Raw genomic sequence first — 20241 nt, forward strand, 5'->3', positions numbered from 1 at the left:
TCAGTAGGCTGAGGGAAGTAAGATTTCACATTTTTACTATGAGAGATTGTTAATAAGTGATAAATAGCTTTGAATGTACACAATCTACACTGAACAAGTAAGAATAAAATCTTAAATTCAAAGACCTAACCATTCCTTTTTTAAGCTTCTCCCCATCCAAAAAAAATAATCACTTGATGACCTTTATTTTTCAATTAGTGTATTTTTTCTGGTAAAAATAAAATGTATTTATTATAGAAAATTCTCTCTACTACCTAGAAATAATCAATGTCATTATCACTGTCAAAATTGGGGTGAATCTCATTCCAGGTTTTTATATTTTCCACACATTACATATTTTAGTATCTTACTCATTTTTCTATGTCATCAAAACTCTTCATGATTTTTTTCTAGTTGAATAATATTTTATCATCTAATTACACCACAATTTACTTAACTATATTATACCTTTACTGAAAATTTAGGTAGTCTCTCAGTTTTCACTTTTATAGAGGATGTTGCAATTGATTTATTTATGAGTCTTTGTCTGCTTCTGAGGCTCTTGATATATGATACCATATTAGTTTTTCAATGTTTGTACCATTTTCTCTCCCACTGATGATATTTCAAATTCTTGTCTCTGTACCATCTATCCCTGGCCCAATCTAACATAAGATGTAGATTTCCAATGATTATAGCTTCTCTCCAGATAGACTAAATGGCCTCCTTATAGTGTACCATGACGAACAATTTAACTGTCCTGCTATTTGAGGTCAGCTTTTAGACATGGCCTGATATGAAGCTTACAAAATGAATGCCCTATACATGGTCCAATCTAAGTACACAGACCCAAACAATACATGTAGTAAAAAGCCTGCAAGTAAATAAATTAAGTGTTGATAGTAGTTTTGTTTAGGGTGTAAACAATGAGGACTTTCTATCCTTCTTCTACTTTCTATATTTTCTACTATTCTTAAATCAATGTGAAATTGCTTTTATAATGAAAATACCCAATATACTTTATTTTTAAGGAAAAAAAGTATAGAACTAAGCAATTTAGCCCTCTCAAAAAATACACATTCTTCACATTGAACGATACACAGTTTCCTATTAGTAAGTGAAACACCTATGGTCATAACTATACCTACAAATTCAAGTGAAGGAGGAAGGTAATCATAGGGATCTCTTCAGGCAAAAAAACATTTCTGTCTCAATTATCTGTATCTTTCAGACAAAATTGTTTTCTGGTCTGGAATTATCCAGATGACTGCCTCTTTCATTTTTCCCCTTAACTCTATATGCAAAACTCTAAGACAATTCTTTACCATTGAAAAATTGTGAAGAAAACACCAGCTTAAAAAGGAGAACACACAGAAAAACTGGTTGTGGGTATATGAGAATTCTCTGTACTCTCTTTGTAGCTTTTCTATAAACTATTCTAACATTTTAAAAATTACTTTAAAATGAGAACACATGGTTTCTGGAGCTATCTTTCTGCCCTTGACCCACTGCATGACATTAGGGAATAATTGAATATTTCTGGCCTCCACACTCTAACATATCAAGGAAGAAAATACACACCACACCACACACACATACACAAACACACACACACATACACACACACACATTTATATGTTTAACTTACGTAACATTTAGGGATGTTGCAGTCTCAAGTAAAATAATAGCTACAAAAAAACTTTTTAAAATGTAAATCATTAAACAAATTAAAATAATAAGGTAATTTAATAATCCTTTGGCCTAAGAATTTATGTTACATAATGGAAATTGAAGAGAGCAAATCTACATACTTCTTATCTTTAATAACTCTTATTTTCTCGTGATAACTTTTTCAAAAAGAGAGAAAAATGTTTTACTTAAAAGCATTCCTCACTGATGTTTCTTCATAGTCTAATTCTTCCCTTTCATTTCATGATATTTCTAATCTTGCCTTTAAACTGACCTCTGCACGTCCCTTGTAGACCATTATAAATGTCCTTCCTACTTTAGATATCATGTAGAAGACTTCCTTTTAACAATCATAAATTTGCTTAATATAGACATTTCACCCCGATCATTTTCCTACTAAATTATTGATTTCTTTCAGTTAATATCAATTCTATTGTAGAAATACCCAAACATAAACACAGAGTTTTCAATGCAGTCTCAAAAATCAAAATCAGAGATCTGTCATGTTTATACATCAGAGCTTAATTGTTTTTCCTGCAGTCTTCCCCATTATTCAAAATGGCACTACCATGTTCAAGCCAAAAGCCTAGTCATGTTTGATCCACTTCTCTCATTTTGCAATACACAAACAAGTCATGTGCAGTCCACCTCTAAGATATATGTGGAATAGAAGTATTTTTTTTCTCTCTCCACTGCCACTACTGTCCAAGACCTGGACACTGTCTTTCACCTACACTACTGTAATGGTCTCCTATTTGTTCTCCCTGCTTCCTCTGTTTTCCCTCAATGATCTATTTTCCACACCAGTCAGATCTACTTGAAACTATCCCAATGGGTTCTCATTGCGCTTTAAATTAAATCAGTACTCCTTAGTGTGGCGTACAAAGTTCTACATAGTAATAAGGACCTCACTGTTCTCTCCACTCCGTTTTAGCTCTCTCTTTACTCTCCTGGGAACCCTCTTCTCTAGGCACAATGTTGGCTCCTGGAATGTCAGTTTTTTACATTAGAGTCTTTTTCTGTGTATAACACTCACTCAGAGGGCTCTTCACCTGGCCAGCTTTTTCTCATCCTTCCTTCTTCAATACCCTTCCCTCACCTCTTTAAAACAGGTTACCCACCCTAGTCTGCTATATCTTAACATCCTTTTTTCTCTGTAACATTTCTCATTTAGATGCTAGGTTTTTGTTTGTTTTTACTTTTGTATATTGTATTATGATGTGTATGACCTTTATGAGAGAAACTCTGACCCACCACTGTGCACTCTGTACCTGCACTATTTGGCACACAGGAGGAGATCAGTCTATATATATATATATATATATAATTTTTTAATGTTTCCTTTCCTTTTATTTTATTTTTTATACAATTTTAAAAAGTTACACTCCTTTTACAGTTACTATAAAATATTGGCAATGTTCCCCGTGTTGTACAATACATCCTTGTAGCCTACTTTACACCTCCCACTCTCCCACCTCTATATTGCCCCTCCCTACTGGTGACCACTAGTTTGTTTTCTATATCTGTGTCTACTTTATTTTTATTTTTTATTTTTTGGCTCCCAGGCTTGCGGGATCTTAGTTCCCCGACCAGGGATTGAACTCGATCTCGGGCCACGGCAGTGAAAGCGATCAGTCAATATTTTTTAAGTGAATGAATAAATTGATGAGCTAATTAGGTACAGTACAGGTAGGAGCAAGGACTAGTAAATTTTAAGACCTTATAAGAGAAAATGTGTTTCTTACCTTCTCTGGAGCCAAAGGGCTACATGGTCACACACCAAGAGCCAGAAGTTGTGGGTTGATACTGCCAGCATTCACTGCAGCAAAAGTGAGGGGCTTGTTTGCATCACCTATGTCACACTCAACTCGCATCTCTGGATATAGCCATTTTGTGGTTTTTCTGTTTCAAAATAAATAGTTCCCTATAAGCCCCAATTCTGAGTGCCAGCTGTTTTTTTCTGATGGATAAACTAGGTGTTTGACACTCTCCAAATTCAAATTTGTACACGTTTTACAACCCCTATTGATTTCTTGAGTGGTTAACCAACCGTGTACTTGGGGAGTGTAAATTATACACTGCGAGTGTATTAGACCTGTTAAAAGGTAAACTAACACTATGAGACCACAAAGTACCGCTTAGTTAATAACTAATTTCAAGTCCTAAATGCTGTCCAAGTGGAAAGAAACTGTTAAGACCTACGCCTCATCCTTAACTATTTCTAGAGCAGTTCTTGCACACAAAGTTATCACTGACTAGAAATGAAGGAAGTGCCAGAAGAAATCAATTATTCAAAACTGGGACGAAAGGGGGCGGGGAGGGAGAGAGAGAGAGAGAATATTCATAGCTATTTAGAATACTTGAGGAATGAGTTGTCCTAGATTAAAAAGATTTGTACTTAACCAAGGGATAATGCTTTAATGATGAGAACATTTAATGTTCAAATTTTCTTAATGGAGTACTCTAAATTCCCATCCTTCTTAAACAAAAGATGCTAAACAAACTCCAGCGTTTTCTTAATGAGTCAGAATTCTATAACAGCATCAGTTATTCAAGAATTCTAAAAATGCAGATAGAGATATGGGAGATTATACTCCAGATGTGACCTGGAATTTTGTTGAAAGGTCATTGATGTCAGTTTGCTTCTTGGTCATTTGCTTCTTTCTAATAAAGGTAAAATGCAGCATCATTTGTTGTATGACAAAATAAACAATGTAAGATAACTGCCTTTCTTATAAGATGAATTAGTAAATCAAAAATGAATGCAGCCCCTTTTATAAAGTTTCCCTAGCTTCTCAAAAATTCTTCTTTACTGTGGGTATTAGCATCTTTTGACACATCAGCACCTTGAAAACATAATTTCTGTGTTGCATATGCAATGAATCACAGATACTTCAACATATGCTTAAACTAAGGTGATCATATAATTTACCACCCTAACTAGGAAACTTTTGAGAGTGAAAGGAGGCACTATGAATCATTATGCTGGGAAAATAAACATAAACCAAGATTGTACAGGTCACATACTAGCTGAAGCCAATCTTTCAGCTCATTTTCATTAATTCCATATGGACTGTTAAAAAGTATATTTTATCAATGTGAGTGTTTGGTTGCTAAATAGTCATTATATTAGTTTGCTAAGGCTGCCATAAAAAATTACCACAAACTGGGTGACTTAAAACAACAGAAATTTATTATCTCACAGTTCTGGAGGGTAAGAGTCTGAAATTAAGGTGTTGGCAGGACCACAGTCCCTCCAAATTCTCAAAGAGAGAATCCTCCCTTGCCTCTTCCAGCTCTGGTGGCTCCTACATTCCTTGGTTTATAGCAGCGTAGTTCCAATTTCTGCCTCTACCTTCATCTGACCTTCACTGTGTGTCTTCATATGACCTTATAAGAACACCAGTCATTGGATTTAGGGCCCTCCCTAATCCAGTATGAAAGCATCTGAACTAATTATTTCCCAGTCTGAGGTTCCAGACAGATGTGAGTTTTTGGAGGACATTATTCAACCCAATGTGGTAACCGATAAAATATTTGGTTAATATTTTACAAATAATCATTAGATAAAGATTTTACTGACGATAAAAAAATGTATAATACTGAACATAAAAAAGACTTGTTCATTGGTATTCTCATGTCTCTATAACAGGTTAAACAGAGAGACCACAAGGAAATCTATGATGGATTAGCACATCATCAAAAGTTTTATCTTAGAAAGCAATACCACCTTTAATAACAGTCTTATTCTGCTTAAATACAAAGATACTTGATTCACAGACATGTACTAAATATCATCAAAACAGAATAACTTTCAACACCATGAAACTGTTCCGAGGTTATGCTATGTTCAGAAATTACTTCTTAGGAAAAACTACAAAATTCTGTCTGAGAGGTTGACTCTGTGACTTTTTCAATATCAATTTTATCTAGAATGCTTATTTAAAATGTCAAACCAACTTTCAGAAATACTCATAGCATAATCAGCTGCATTTGTTTCTTAAAATTGTTTCATCTTATCCTTGAATATTAGAAGAGATGGTATACCTTCTAACGCTCTCAATGAGAATCAACTACAGGTACCAACATATGGCAGTACTCCAAATTTATAAATGAATCTAAATCTATGCTGTAAATTTTCTAACTGTCCTTTTTGGGCCATGACATCATACAGGAGAAATGTGCAAACCCATCAACCCGTCAATTGCCTATACTTGCTCTTTCAAGTCATTTATAGATATCTTTTTTTTATGGTTAGCAACACATTTTTGCCCTCCAGCCTTTTGCCTTTCACTGAATAAGCCTGAAGTGCATAGCAAATATAGCTTTTACCTCTGCATCTAATTCTGTCTCGCTGAATATATACACTCTACTGAGTCGACTACAGTTCTCCACCATATTGCACCTTACCTTGTCAGTTAAGGTAGGGATTGTCTGTCTTTCTAAGTACACATTACTGAAGTGCAGCTGGCTCTTTGATGCAACAACTAAGAGGGACTAATCTTTTGAAAGCCACCACACCAAGGTACAGGCAGTTTCCAAATATATTGCCTATGCCTGTCATACTCATTTATTCATGCTACTTATTGAACACCCACTTATTGCAACTTCTTGTTCTACACCCTAGAAATGTTACAGTGAATAATACAGTCTTTGCCCTAGGAGAAAGCATAATCTATTGCAACATTTTCTTGTGGGCTCTGAATGGGTAACAGGTGTATAAACTCATTAATCTACTTTAGCAGTCAGGTGGCTTGAATGGCTAGAGCCCCCAGGCCGACTGTCTCCTCTGTTTGCCTAAAACCAAATCTTATCCTTTTCTATGTGTGTGGTAATGTGAAAAATTTGGAGATGCTATGGTCTAATGCAATGTTTCCCAGAAAGGAGTCTGGTGGAATAGTCCCACAAAATGTTCCTAAAAGGGAGAGGGAAGTTTCGTAGACAAATGAGTTTAGGAACACTCCATAATGTGTGTCCTTTCTAGGCATTTCACAATGCAGGTTAGCCTTTTAAAGACTCTGAAAACAAGCAGTAAAGAGATGCATATAACTGTGTTTAATCCACTCTTTCCCAAACTTATTTGACTATAGAACCCCTTTTTCCATGAAGCCTGCTCCAGAAGTAACACTGCATTGACAGAGCTCCCCTTGGGAAACCCTGGTCTGGAGAGTATGTCCATTGTCCTTAAGGCCCGCAATTTAAAAGAAAGGGTGGCTGTCTTGTCCTTCTCAAGGAACTAAAGAGATGTCCTTCCCCAGCTTCCCTACTCTTGTGCTGTCAACACCTGCTGTTTGTTGTAGTACCATCTCTCCCAGTTGTCACACTGCCACAAATGGTGACTAGGCTTCCATTTATTCCCTCTATTTGTCTTCTTTCCTGCTCCCACTGCTTCTCTTATAACTTTATCTTTTCTACAGACTAGCTGAATGTCTAAAGATACCACCAATGGACCAATGCTCCTTTACTCCCATCTGGAAATTGAACTAATCATAATCCTTGATATAATCTGCACCTTTTCTCAGCGGTATTATTTGTTTCTATATCCAAGAGAAAGCTTCATTTGCTTTCACACAGAGAATTCTTGTTGCTATTCTGGTTAGTTGTCTAACAGAGCCATTAAAGAAGCCTAGAGATTTGTGAGAGTTGGTCTCAGGATACCTGGATTCTGACAACATTTAGAAGTCTCTCGCAGATGCTGGCATTTGCTGCAGGCACACAGCCTATTCTTTGAGTGTTGTGTTCTCAAAAGGGGCCTAAAATAAAATAAAATAAAATAAAATAATAAAAATGAAGTGTGGGCTTCCCTGGTGGCACAGTGGTTAAGAATCCACAAATGCAGGGGACACAGGTTCCAGCCCTGGTCCGGGAAGATCCCACATGCCGCGGAGCAACTAAGCCTGTGCGCCACCATAACTAAGCCTGTGCTCTAGAGCCTGCAAGCCACAACTACTGAAGCATGTGCTCCGAGAGCCCGTGCTCCGCAACAAGAGAAGCCACCACAATGAGAAGCCCATGCACCGCAATGAAGGGTAGCCCCCGCTCGCCACAACTAGAGAAAGCCTGCGAGCAGCAACGAAGACCCAACACAGCCAAAAATAAATAAATAAAATAAATAAATTTATTTTAAAAAAATGAAGTGTATTCTAAAATAAAATGAAGTGTTCAGGCTGACTACCAAGATCAAGGAAGGCTTGATAGCTGAAGGCCCCTGATGACTTCTCATCACATCCAAGGAGGGTGTGGGAATAGCAGCACCGGGCAACCCACTGCTCACACACTCCTGGACATGCAACAGCTGGCTGAGATCCGTCCTTTAAGGGAAGGCGCTGAGATAGACTTGGGACCACGAAGATGGAGCAGTGCCAGCGTAGTAATCAAGGGAAGGAAGCAGGATCCAGGGAACGGGAAAACCTACCATTAGATGGCTAGAGACAGAGAGATGAGAAACGGCTAAGGTGGTGTCAAAAGTATTGTGATCCAAATCATCTGAATGTTGGAATTGCCTGGGGTACTTTTTTAAAAGACCAACTTCAGGTGCCTCAGCTGGTGCTTCTGATTCAGGTGATCAGGACCAACCAAACCCTGGAAATCTATTTTTGACAAGCAGTTAAGGTGTATCTGCGCTAGAACAAGCAACATTACTCTTAAAAGAGGAATTTGAGGATACTAACCCACTCATTAATTTTTTTAAAAAAATTTATTTATTTTATTATTTATTTTTTTTATTTTTGGCTGTGTTGGGTCTTCATTGCTGCACCCGGGCTTTTCTCCAGTTGCAGAGAGCGGGGGCTCCTCTTTATTGCCGTGCGCAGGCCGCTCACTGCGGGGGCCTCTCCCGTTGCGGAGCACGGGCTCTAGGCGCGCGGGCTTCAGCAGTTGTGGCTCGTGGGCTCTAGACTCAGGCTCTGTAGTTGTGGCGCACGGGCTTAGCTGCTCCGCGGCATGTGGGATCTTCCCGGACCAGGGCTTGTCTTGTGGTTTAAAAAGTTCTTAGCTGCGTGGTCTGCATGGTACACTGGAAAGAGCCCTAGTTTTGACCCCAGTTCTGCTTATCGATTGTGTAAATTTCTAAGACAAGTAATCAAACCTATTTGAGCTTCAGTTTCCTCATCTATATAAAATGAGATTTTTATAAATCTACTTTGAAGGGCTATATTAAGGTATACATTTTTGTCATGTTAAGTATTAACACAATGTTAGGCATGTTGTAGATACTCCAGGAATTGTAGATTTATCATCCTGTCTTGAGAATCTGTTTTCTTGGCTGTGTTTAGAAGACAACAACCAAATCATATGGAAACAACCCATAGATATAGTACATTATGTATAGTACATAGCACAGTGCCGGACACATAGTAGGTACTCAAGAAATGTTCATATAATATATTACCAATTTTTTGGTCCTATCTACGTTATTAAAATCTTTTAAAATTTCTGCTGTGTTTCAGTGACTGCTCCAGCCTAAATCCTCCTCATTCTCTGTTGGCTAAATAATTTCAGAGTCACAGAGGAAAACAAATGTGTCACCTGAGAAGGTTTATCTTAACTATTTATCCATTGCTGCATACGTAGCCTATAAAGGAGAAAACAGCTTGACTCACATAGCCCAGAAGACAAAAGTGGACAGGACCTGAACCCTCTGTCACTTGTTTTGTCATTTTCAGCACTGTTACCCAAGAAGCTCACTAAGAAAGGACACCCAGGTTAGCCACTAAGCAAATAAGTTTGGCCAGAAATGCATAGGTTTAGTTCAAGACAAAAGAAAAAAGGGGAGGGGAGTATACCTGGCATAAAATGGCTTCCCATAATTTTTTCTTTCTCTAAGGTTTACAGTAAACTTTGTCTATGAAGAGCAGCTTGGAAGAGAGCAGGGTTGCTGCAGCAAAAGCTCAGTGGGGAGAGCTGTAGCAAATTGCCCCAGATAAGCTTAGGGCAACTCCAGCTCTGGACTCCCGAGAGGCTAATGAACCATGGATCCCTGCCTCTTCCCAAGGCCTGATGTTTACACAGTGTTGTCAAAGACATCTAAAGTTCCATGAAATACTATATTTTTAAAAGGTCTTCAAGCATAATCCTCTAAACCTATAGGAGTTACCCACTTGCTGAGAGTTAATAGGCACTTGACTGAATGGTGAAGTTTGAAAAGGACCATTATAGGCAGAGTGCAATTTCCCCCAGTTGCCTGTTCTCTTCACTATTTGGAGGGCTCCGCCATCAGAAGCCAGGCAGGGCATTCCTAAGGCAGGGGACAGAGAAAATGGCTAAAGATCTGCTTATTTTCCTCCTAATAATAAACAACTTCTTCTTTTTTTCTTGGAGGTCTAGAATTTCTGGCTAAATCTGTATGAAACTTGTGATGTCAAATTCTTCAATTTATTAAAATTATATTTGGCTGTCATAAGTTAAAATGGTACATACAAGTTTCTCTTCCAAGGTTTTACAGATTTCTCAGCTTTTATCCATGTAAATATATTACCAGTAGAAACTGAGATAATAAAAGCCCATGCAAGTAATCATCCAGTATTGTTGCATTTCAGTCACTCCAGTCCCCAAATTACTATGTCTATTTCAGATGCTGTTACCTTTTCCAATTTAAACTCAGGCAATTCTTGAATAATGCCATTAAGGTCTTGCCTGAGAATGCAGTAACACAAAAATTAGTTTTCTTCCATTGTATTTTAATTTTATGTCCACTAAGAATATTTATATATGCAAGTGGTGATGTGGATAATCACATTTCACATTTTATATTAGTGCCTGATCAATAGTACAATAAGAAAGAATTTCTCTGCATCCCCATGCATGCTGCTCCCAACCCATACCTCTGCCTAATTAGCAAAGTTCTGGATCCAAATAGTTTCAATTACTCTTCTGAAAAAATAGGATAATGTTCAACTTGCAGAAGAAATGTAGCACTTGAAGGACTTGATCTCTATTTTGAAGGTTTTCTTTTAAAATCTTTAACAGATGAAATAACTAGGAATATTGTGACTGGGCCTCTGCTCTCTACAGAACTTTAGAATTGATCGTGTCCTTAAATGCTTCCACATCCGTTGTGCTAAGCTGTCACTTTCAGCTAGCATTCTCATTTGAGTCTCTGTCCTAGAGGCTTAGAAAAAGAGAGACTCTTCTCATCTACTCATCTGTGCCTTGAAGAAACTATGACAGCAGGTGAGGCTATTATAGAATTTGTTAAGTTGCAAGAACTCATATTGCATTACATTCAGAACCCATTCAATAGGAATGCTTTTCTGGTCTTTAAAAAACTTCGATTGCAATTCAAGCTAGATAGGAGGTTTTACTGCCACCTCATATGTTTATACCTGATAAGGACAGGAAATCATAAGAGTTCTATATTTTCTTTGAAACCAACTCTAATCAACAATGGGACCATCATGACTTTACTTCTAAATTCATAATTTGTTTCTGTCCCAGGCACAATATAAATATAATGGAAAGAAAGATAGTTTTTCTTTTCTAGTTGGTTAAATAAAATTATTTTCAAACTGCTTTAGCAATAGGGCAGTAAGCAGGAGAAGAGTAAAATCAAGTAATCACTGATTACAGTAAAATCAAGTAATCATCAGTAGAGGAATATCTCAGTGCTGGAGTTTCCTTGTACTGTTATAAACATGAAAAATAGAAGTATTATATAAATACATCAAAAATGCAAATTTCATTTTGCTGAAAAAATGTGGCACATTTTGTGTGCCCACAGGAAAAGAGAGTTGAAAAGATAATAAACCACACTGTACAACTCACATGCATGTACTTGTCAAGATAATTCACGATGTTAAAGCATAATGTTAAAAATTGAAGATCCACAAGCATATTGTTCCCCACAAAGAAGACAATATGTAGTAAAGATCACTTTATGCTAGAATGTCTGAATTACAGACCCAGTAAATATTTAAGATATTTTACACTCTTTAAAAAGTAAAATGTCCCCATAATTAAGGCAAAGTGATTTCCTTACCTAAATAATGTCCTTATTTCTCCACTTCTTTTTCCTAGGATATCAATAATAATATTTTGCAATAAATATTTATTAGTAATTTATTATAAGTAAATATTAAGAATAGAAATAAATATTACTCTTAAAATTCAAAGAACCTAGAGATCTGAAATAATCCAATCTACCATACAGTAACACTCTACAACATCTGAGAAATAGTAACACATCTGAGAAATTTTCACACCACCACAAACTCATCACTTCACTATATAACTCATTCCCCCATTGAACAGCTCTGTTTGCTTAAAAATGTGCAGCAGAAATCTGCCCCCCTAAAGCATCCTCTAAATCCTGATGATACCTCTAGTTTAGGATCTTTCCAACTTACTCTAAAATCCTTACACAGAATCAGACTCCTCATGGGGAATCAGAGGCCTAAAGGATTTGTATATATATTGTAAAGAAAGGCCTGATTAAAGCAAGATGGGGCTGTCTCCAGAGAAATATCATCTGACCAGCCCCCAGATGTCCTCCCAGACTGTAATACACCATGGGTAGGATCTGGCCCTTTAGCCTATAGGTGCAGAAATTTGATTTTACAAACCCCAAGAATTCAGTGGGCTGAAGAAAGCTGACTTGTGCCCCTAAAATGCATGGAAACTCAGAACCAATCAATTCACTCAAATGAAATATATACCTGTCAAATGGATAAGATATCTAGGTGGTACTGTCAAAGCCAGCTACACAGAAGTCCAACTATTTTAAGACTAAAGAGCAGAGCATCAAAACAAGAGAAATGGGTTAACTGAGTATTTAATAGCATCAGACACTAATAATCTAGTGCATCCATCTTTGCAACTGGGCACTCTGGGTTTGCTAGTTCAAGTTGGCTTCTGAGGGCACAGCATCCCAGAGGGCACTTGAATAGATGACACAGCATGACATTCAGATGTTTCTTTTGCCAAACTCTAACCCTTATCCAAAGGGAAACATCCTTTCTTCAGATATAAGGATAATTTTAGTCAAATTTTACAGTCATATTTCTGCTTCAGTCGATAATGTGTTGCTTTGATAGATTAATTCTCTGAACGACATCTTGTTTCCAACTTTTGGGGAAGAAAGCAGGGGTAATGATAAATACACGTGTACACACACACCACACTCTGGGCTATATTGATTTAAATATCTGAACTGCTATGCCTGGCTCTGCCCACTTTCTATTCCACTTATCTTACTTGACTTGTGATTAAAGCAAGGTCTTGCTATTCGCCATTTCCTCTGTCTCTTCAGCTTGCTGTGTCTCTTTCCCTGAAAGCACCAGGATAGAAACAATACATGTAGCTGTGCTTTACAGCAGCCCACTTCTATAGCTCTTGACTGGAATGTTGACTAGCAATGGGCATGCAGCCCTATTAGCTCTGCTGCAAGTAACTCAGATTATACCAGAAGTTGTTTCTTAAAAAAGGCAGGATCTCATTCAGAATAAACAATTTGTAAACATTTAAACAGGAAACTGGACAAGGATTTTAAACAAAGACACGAAGAGTTTCTACCATGATCACTCTCTGTCTCAGAAGAAAGAGCACAACCCTTACATTAAATCTCTTTTTAAATGGAGAACAGAGAAGTTGATGTCTAAATCGTCAACCACCGGAGAAAACGTGCAGACTTCCAAAGTATCATTTTTCTATTATTTTAAACCATTAAATGCTTTTGTTATTGCTTAAATACCTATGCATAAACATCAGGATCACAAATATCCATTATGGTCCATACACATATTTGGTTTGTATATTATATTTCTGTGTTTCTACTCTTCGTAATATACTCAGATCTCATTTCTAAAACAGTCTATTGCATTACTAGAAGTGGTTATATATTCAGGTTTTCAATCAACTGGTTTACTTGCTTGGATTGACTATAAATTTGTTGACATATATTGATGATTCCTCATTTTCTTGCCCAGGGTTCATTTCTTCTACTCATTTATTTTCAATCTCTCTAACTTTCTTATTTGACAGTATCCTACGAGCAGCATAACAGAGCACTCCAAGTTCATAAGGAATGGTGTAAACTAATTAGCAGATTTTATGATGGAAACTATTCCCCTCCCACATGATCATCCTGTCTGGATAATGAACTTTGTGAAAATATCCAGCTCTTACTACACTAAGGCAACAGTCTCACTCAAACAAGCTCCTATTTTGCCCTTGGACTCAGTTCCTAATTGTGGACATGGTACAGATTCAGAAACAAAAACAGTATGGGGTGAGGGACAAAGTTAAAAATAAAACAGGCTTAAAAAATGGATTTTGAGTTAAGAAAATTCTTGATCTTCTTTTGCAACTGACAGAAAGAAGAATAGCCCTAATAAGATGTGTTTGAAAAATACTATGACTGAAATCACAGTGTATAAGTGAAAGTAGGGAAGTTACAGAAAATTCCCCTACATGCAGGTGTGCAGAAGCACTGAAGGGTTACTAACGAACACTAAATAGAAGTGTTGAATAGTTTGTTATGGGGAGAAGATCCAGAAATAAGAGTGAAAATCAGTGCTGGTTCGTTACATCAGCAGTGAGGCTGGCAAACCCCACTGCTAAAGTCGTCTTTCAACAGCAGGTACGTGGTTTGTCCACTCTGGCTTGTAGCCCCCCAGCCAAGGCACAGAATGAGCCCAGTCTTCATGGATTCATGAATGACCACAAGCCCTCTCAAGATGTATCTAAATACTGCGGTCGTTCTGCTTCTATTTTGGTCACATACTCCATATTGGAAACTTTACCCCACACTATCCATTTCAGTTTTGGTGTGTTTGCTTACTGCAAGCAGTATTTCTTACCGAAAACACCGTAGTAGCTTGGAAGAATGGAAGAAACCAAAAGAGAAAGTTCTATACATTCTCAGTCTTTTCTATGGAAGTGGTTCTTTCAGTTTAATAGTAATTATCAAAGTAGAAATATTATAATGCAAACAAAAGATCACCTAAATAGGTAAAAAGACATAGATATAAAACAAATGAATGATTTAAATGCCATCACCAGTCTCTTCAGCATCCTTATGATAAATCCTTTATTAATCTGGGTATGTAATTTGAAATATTACCCACCATACTGATGTGCATAAATATCCCTACACAAGAAAGCACTTAACATATTTAACAATTTACTTCAAACTTTAATGTTTTTCAGATGACAACCTAGATCTTAAAATATATAGATATTTTATAGCTCTGCTTAAACATAAATAATACATTTGTCTAATTCACTAATACCAAAGGTACATTTTTTTCTCATGATGAATACAGTCATCATCCATGACTGCCAGTAAAAATTACAAGGATGCACTATAATAAAAAAAACTATACCCCTATGTGGAAATGATAGGATATAATCTGTTTCATAAAAATAGTAATTGATTCTCAATCTTCCATCACTGGGAGAACGCATTACTGCTGACCGATTACTGTGGTCTTGAAAAGTATCTTTAGATTGAAGTCAAGAGAGTTATATTTCTCGTGCGTTTAGGGAAGAATTTTAAAGTATATCAGGTCTCAGATTATAGAAGAAACTCAAAAAAGGCAAAACTTTATGTTATAAAATGAACATATAAAGAATCCAAAGACTGCTTAGAGATGGCATTACAAATGAGAAGCAAATGTATTTAGACTAACAGAGGTCAGAAAAAAATTTAATACCTTTATAGAAACATGAGAAAATGAAACTTGTTAATGACAGAAGAAAGGGTTCATTTTAGAACACAAGTTTTTTTTCTTCACCATAAGTTTAAATTTCACATGACATTGTAACATAGGCCAAATATTATGAATTAGAATACACTCATAGCATTCAGTATGTACTGTGTTAGTATCTACATAAGTGATTCTGAAATAACATTTGCTCTTTCAATAGCATTATTTAGGCAATAAAAAAATGTATGGGCGCTAGGAAAATTCATGTTCACAGTAGATGAATAAAGCCCGAAAGAATACATTTGTTGAAATTTGCATTTGGTTTTGGAAAACTTCTGTTTAACAATTGAACACGGCCATATTTTAATTTTTAAGCTCTCACATGGAGAGAGTATCAACGTATTGCAGCAATTTACTTTTAGGGACATTATGCTGGGCTTTAAAATTCAAAAAATAGGATATTTCTTCTTGAATTATTTTATGATCAATGTACAGTCTCTACACAAGGAAAATTAAAGCTGTCTGACAACTCATAGAAACATCACTGGCTCTTAAAGATGTAGGAAATTACATAAAAGCATGAAAAGTACTGGGTAATTTTGGAGTTTCATCTCTAAACACAATTGTAAAGACATCTGTCTTTCAATTCTTTCTCCCTCTTTCTTCTGAAGCATGGCCTTTCAATTCTTGCCCTTTTAAATATTTTTGCCTACCGTAGCTTTGCTTCTTAATGTACTGATTGATCTAACCAGGCTAAGAAAGTATTTACAGGGGATGTTGCTTTTATCTGTATTCACAGAGAATGCTAACAAATTAGAAGAAAGTGCCAGAGAACACCACATACCTTGCCCAGAACATTACAATGGCTTCTGCATGCACGGGAAGTGTGAACATTCTATCAATATGCAGGAGCCATCTTGCAGGTAATGTTTTCACCCTTTAACTTTTAAATGTATAAAGTAAAAATATAGAAACTAAATTCTGGATGTTTACAGAGAATTGGATGGCATTCTGCCTGAATGGGTGATCAGCAGCCAAACTTTTGTCTCTTTCCTACACACACACACACACACACACACACACACATGCACAAACTAGAAAACAACAAAATGTGTGTACATACCCAAGTACTATGTAACACATCATTATATACACTCTTCTGGTGGAATTTTAAATTGAACCTTGGGCATTACAAGTTCCTTAAAGACACAGCCTCCTCTGGTTTATTCATCACTCTTTCCCATGGACACAGAGCAGTGCTTGGCACAGATCAGGTACTTGATAAATATTTCTCAAACAGATGAATGGATGAGGCCTAAAGATAACACGGTTGCTTTTGGGAGGCTGCCTTTTCCAAAGTCCTTCAGGTCTTCTAATAAATATCATCAATCTTGGTTTTGCTAGGATCCACTATCCGCAAGGCTTGTAGAGTGAGATATTAGCTATACCTCCACAGATTCAGACTCAGTTGAGACACAAAGAAATTGCTTGTCTGGATTTAGTTAATAAATACAAATATCTGCTGAATACTCATGGATAGAACATAATTATTTCAGAGACGATAAAGCCAAAGTGAAAAAAACAAACGTATTTTTTATTAAAGGAATATACAAGTGGCAAATGATGAAACAGGTTGCATATTGCTGCTCTACACTGAAAGGAGTTTCTCTCTCTTGTTCTGTTCCTTCTCTCCCCTCCCTTCTCCCCCTCCCCTCTCCTTTCCTCTCCCTCTCTTCTTCTTTTTCTTCATCTTCTCCTTCTTCTTTCTTCCTTTCCCTTTCCCTCTCTCTCTCTCTCTCTCTTTCTCAAGAACTGCCTTCCTTTCATGTTTTCCTTCACTGAAAACACTAGCACTTGCCTTCCAGTAGAGCAGCCAGGAACAGTGAGACGTTGCACCCGCTGCCCTGTCATCCCCAGCAGAGTCGTCATTATTAAACCCCTCCGATGCAGAGAGGAAAGATCCCAGGACGTAATAATGAGAAATTCAAAGTGAAGTACTAAAATAGTTGCACAAAGTCAATGACAAGTTGATCCCCACTAGTACTGTTTTCATGTGAGTTGTTTCCTCGTTTCCTGGTCAAATGCTAATCCTAACACGCAGATTGTCTACCTGAGCTTCCTGATGAGGGCTGAGCGAGGGAGAAGCAGCCTTCATCCTCAGATGAATAGCGCGTGGGCTTGTTTTGCCGAACCAACCATATTGCCTACATCATAATTACTTTTTTCCTACTGAAATTTAATTCTCTACCATAAGCAGACAACTTTATGACCAGTACATTAAAGAAATCACTCTTGTTGTACCTCTGGCCCTAACACTTTTTAACATTTATTCTAACAGTAGCATAGGGAATGCTTTATCCAAAAATAGATAAGTAGTACTATTTTTTATACTCATGTCATCAGAAACAAGTCTTTTCTCAAGCAATTATGTTGACTTAGGTTAATTAAAGAGCAAGTTAAATAAAATGTAAAGCTCACCTGAAAAAATATACATAGAAAGAATAATTATTCCTGGGCTTCTCTCATCTCTCTATATTATCACTACAAATTATCTACTAACTCTCCTATCTTCAAACTCATATAATAAAGTATAAAAAGATACTGCATTATCTTTGAAATAAAAAACACAAAGAGATCTTATTGAAAACAAGTATTTGAAAGGCATATCTACAAAGTACTATTTTTTTAAGAGCAGGAAAGGGAAACAAAAGGCCCTAATTTCACAATGAAGATAAATAGCTGTAGGCCAACTATAAAAATGAGTCCAGCAACTACAGGTAACTGGACACTATTTCTTCCAGGTGTGATGCTGGTTATACTGGACAACACTGTGAAAAAAAGGACTACAGTGTACTATACGTTGTTCCCGGCCCCGTCCGATTTCAGTACGTCTTAATCGCAGCTGTGATTGGAACGATTCAGATTGCCGTCATCTGTGTGGTGGTCCTCTGCATCACAAGGTCAGTAACTGTACTCAGTGGCCACCCACATGAAGGGATATGTCATTCCTCCTTGTCTTAGAGCTCTCTAATTACAAGTCCCTTCATGGACTCTGCAGCCATCCATTCTCTGGAATCCTATTTCCTCAGCATAACAGCATTGGAATAGCCAAATGGAAAGACATTGACTTTCGTGCTGGAGTGGTACAAATTTTTTTCCTTATTTTTGCATTATGATGAGGATTATTTATTTTCTAAGGAAAGGTCTTTTTTCCCCTTCTAATGTGTAATACCAATCTTTGTTTAAATATGCTTTTCTCTTTTAGCTATAAAAAGTCAGTCTTCATTCAGACTACTAACAGACTATTTAAACGAGCAGTGTTTCCTGACTTACTCGGATTAGTATGCCAAATGACATCACAGAATAGATTTTATACAAGGCCTAGAAAAGTATTAAATTATAGCTCTCATTTAGGGCACTTATATTTCCAAGTATAACTCTCACATATAGTCATTTTTAACATATTTGATATAAACCACAAATACATTTTTATCTTAACAAAATAATTTTTAATCACAAAATTCAAAGAAAATAGTTATAATGAGAATGATTATGTTGTAGTACATGAAAACCTTTGATATATGGAAACACGCAGCAAATTTCACAACAAGCTTTCATATCAAACCCCCAAACAGTCAGACAGTAATTGTTTCCTGGAGAGTTAGGTTGAGAGAAGTACAGAGATCTCATCCAGTTTCAACAGGAAAGAAAACCATGAATAATTAGTAATGTCTGGCATTGGGCTTGGAGTAAAGGAGGGAGGCCAGGTATGGCTTACCTTCATTAGCGTATAAATTCATGGTAACCAAGAATTAGATTCCAAACCGAATGCATATTATTTATGTCCTGTCTAACCAGAAATGTTACTGAAGATTCTTTGTTCTGATCTGATTTCACTCTGCTTGAGATAAAAGTTCCAAGGAAGTTTTTCAAGGTTTTTGTCAAATTCACAAGGCATTTAGACTTTCAATCATTTGTGCAGCTCTACAGTAAATCAGAATGCTTCCCAAAAAGTTATTTTAAGAAGACAAGAAAATAAAAGAAAGTATCGTATCTTTAGAAAATAAAGGCCATAATACATCTCTATATCTGTATTGTTCTATCTTCTTTGAGGACAAGTGTGGCATTTGCTCTTGAAAAAGACAAAATATGGTTCATAGATCCTTCCCTGGCCTAACGGCTTAAGGGAACATCATCGACGGGAGCTCTGTGCTACTCGAAGCCAAGTTGAGTTCATCAACTTGACTCTTATGTTTAGATGCCAAGTGAGTCAGTGGATTACGTTAAAATTGATTCTGGGGAGCATAAAAATAACTCAAGAAACCAAAAATACTAAGTATAAAAGAAAAGATAGAAAGGAATCTAAAACACAGGAAACTGTGCCACATTACTCCAGGGGTCTTGAGCCTTCTAAGTAATATCAGCACATGAAAAATGAAATTCATATTTAATAGATATAAAATCATAACAATTTGATTTGCTACTTCATGTACTGACAAAACTGCAGAACTTTAAATATTTCAGCAGATGTTTAGAAGCCTTATTAATCAACTTCATTCCCATATGTAATAAAAACAACTGGAATACATAGGGTCCTTATCTCCCCAGGAATTGTGTCTCTCTGTGTGTGTGTGTGTGTATGTATATGTGTACACACACACACCAATACATATACATATACATTTGGTAACATTATGAAGGAACAATTATCCCCATTTTCAAGATAGGGACTCTGAGGTATGAGAAGTCAGCAAATTGCTGGGTATACACAGCTGAGCAATAAGGGCAGAAATGGAATCTAGGCTGCCTAGTATGAGAGCCTGTGCACTTAACCACCAGTCATACTGCCCCTTGGCTGGTCAAGATGTCTGTATTCTGATGCTCAAGACAACCTAACTGAGCTCCAAATTAGGCAAGCCATTTTTTTAAG

At 36.7% G+C, this 20241-nt stretch overlaps 2 protein-coding genes across 4 annotated transcripts in view; one reads left to right on the forward strand and one right to left on the reverse strand.

Moving 5' to 3' along the window:
- The window catches only part of TMEFF2 (transmembrane protein with EGF like and two follistatin like domains 2), a 246624-nt gene that overhangs the window by 224567 nt on the left and 1816 nt on the right, over positions 1-20241 (forward strand). The window contains exons 8-9 of the mRNA XM_082397419.1: positions 16111-16234; positions 18113-18271. Of these exons, the coding sequence (XP_082253545.1) occupies positions 16111-16234; positions 18113-18271 (283 nt within the window). The remainder of the gene's footprint in view (positions 1-16110; positions 16235-18112; positions 18272-20241) is intronic.
- LOC309631235 (uncharacterized protein) overlaps positions 1-20241 on the reverse strand; it is a 120046-nt gene that overhangs the window by 24918 nt on the left and 74887 nt on the right. Inside the window, exon 2 of one of the 3 annotated variants that reach the window (XM_082397474.1) lies at positions 11645-11678. The exons of the other annotated variants lie outside the window; for them this stretch is intronic. Within the exon in view, the coding sequence (XP_082253600.1) occupies positions 11645-11678 (34 nt within the window). The remainder of the gene's footprint in view (positions 1-11644; positions 11679-20241) is intronic. 3 annotated transcript variants of the gene reach the window in all.

The sequence above is a fragment of the Balaenoptera borealis genome, assembly GCF_965194805.1.
Source record: "Balaenoptera borealis genome assembly, chromosome: 6".
NCBI classification, from domain to species: domain Eukaryota; kingdom Metazoa; phylum Chordata; class Mammalia; order Artiodactyla; family Balaenopteridae; genus Balaenoptera; species Balaenoptera borealis.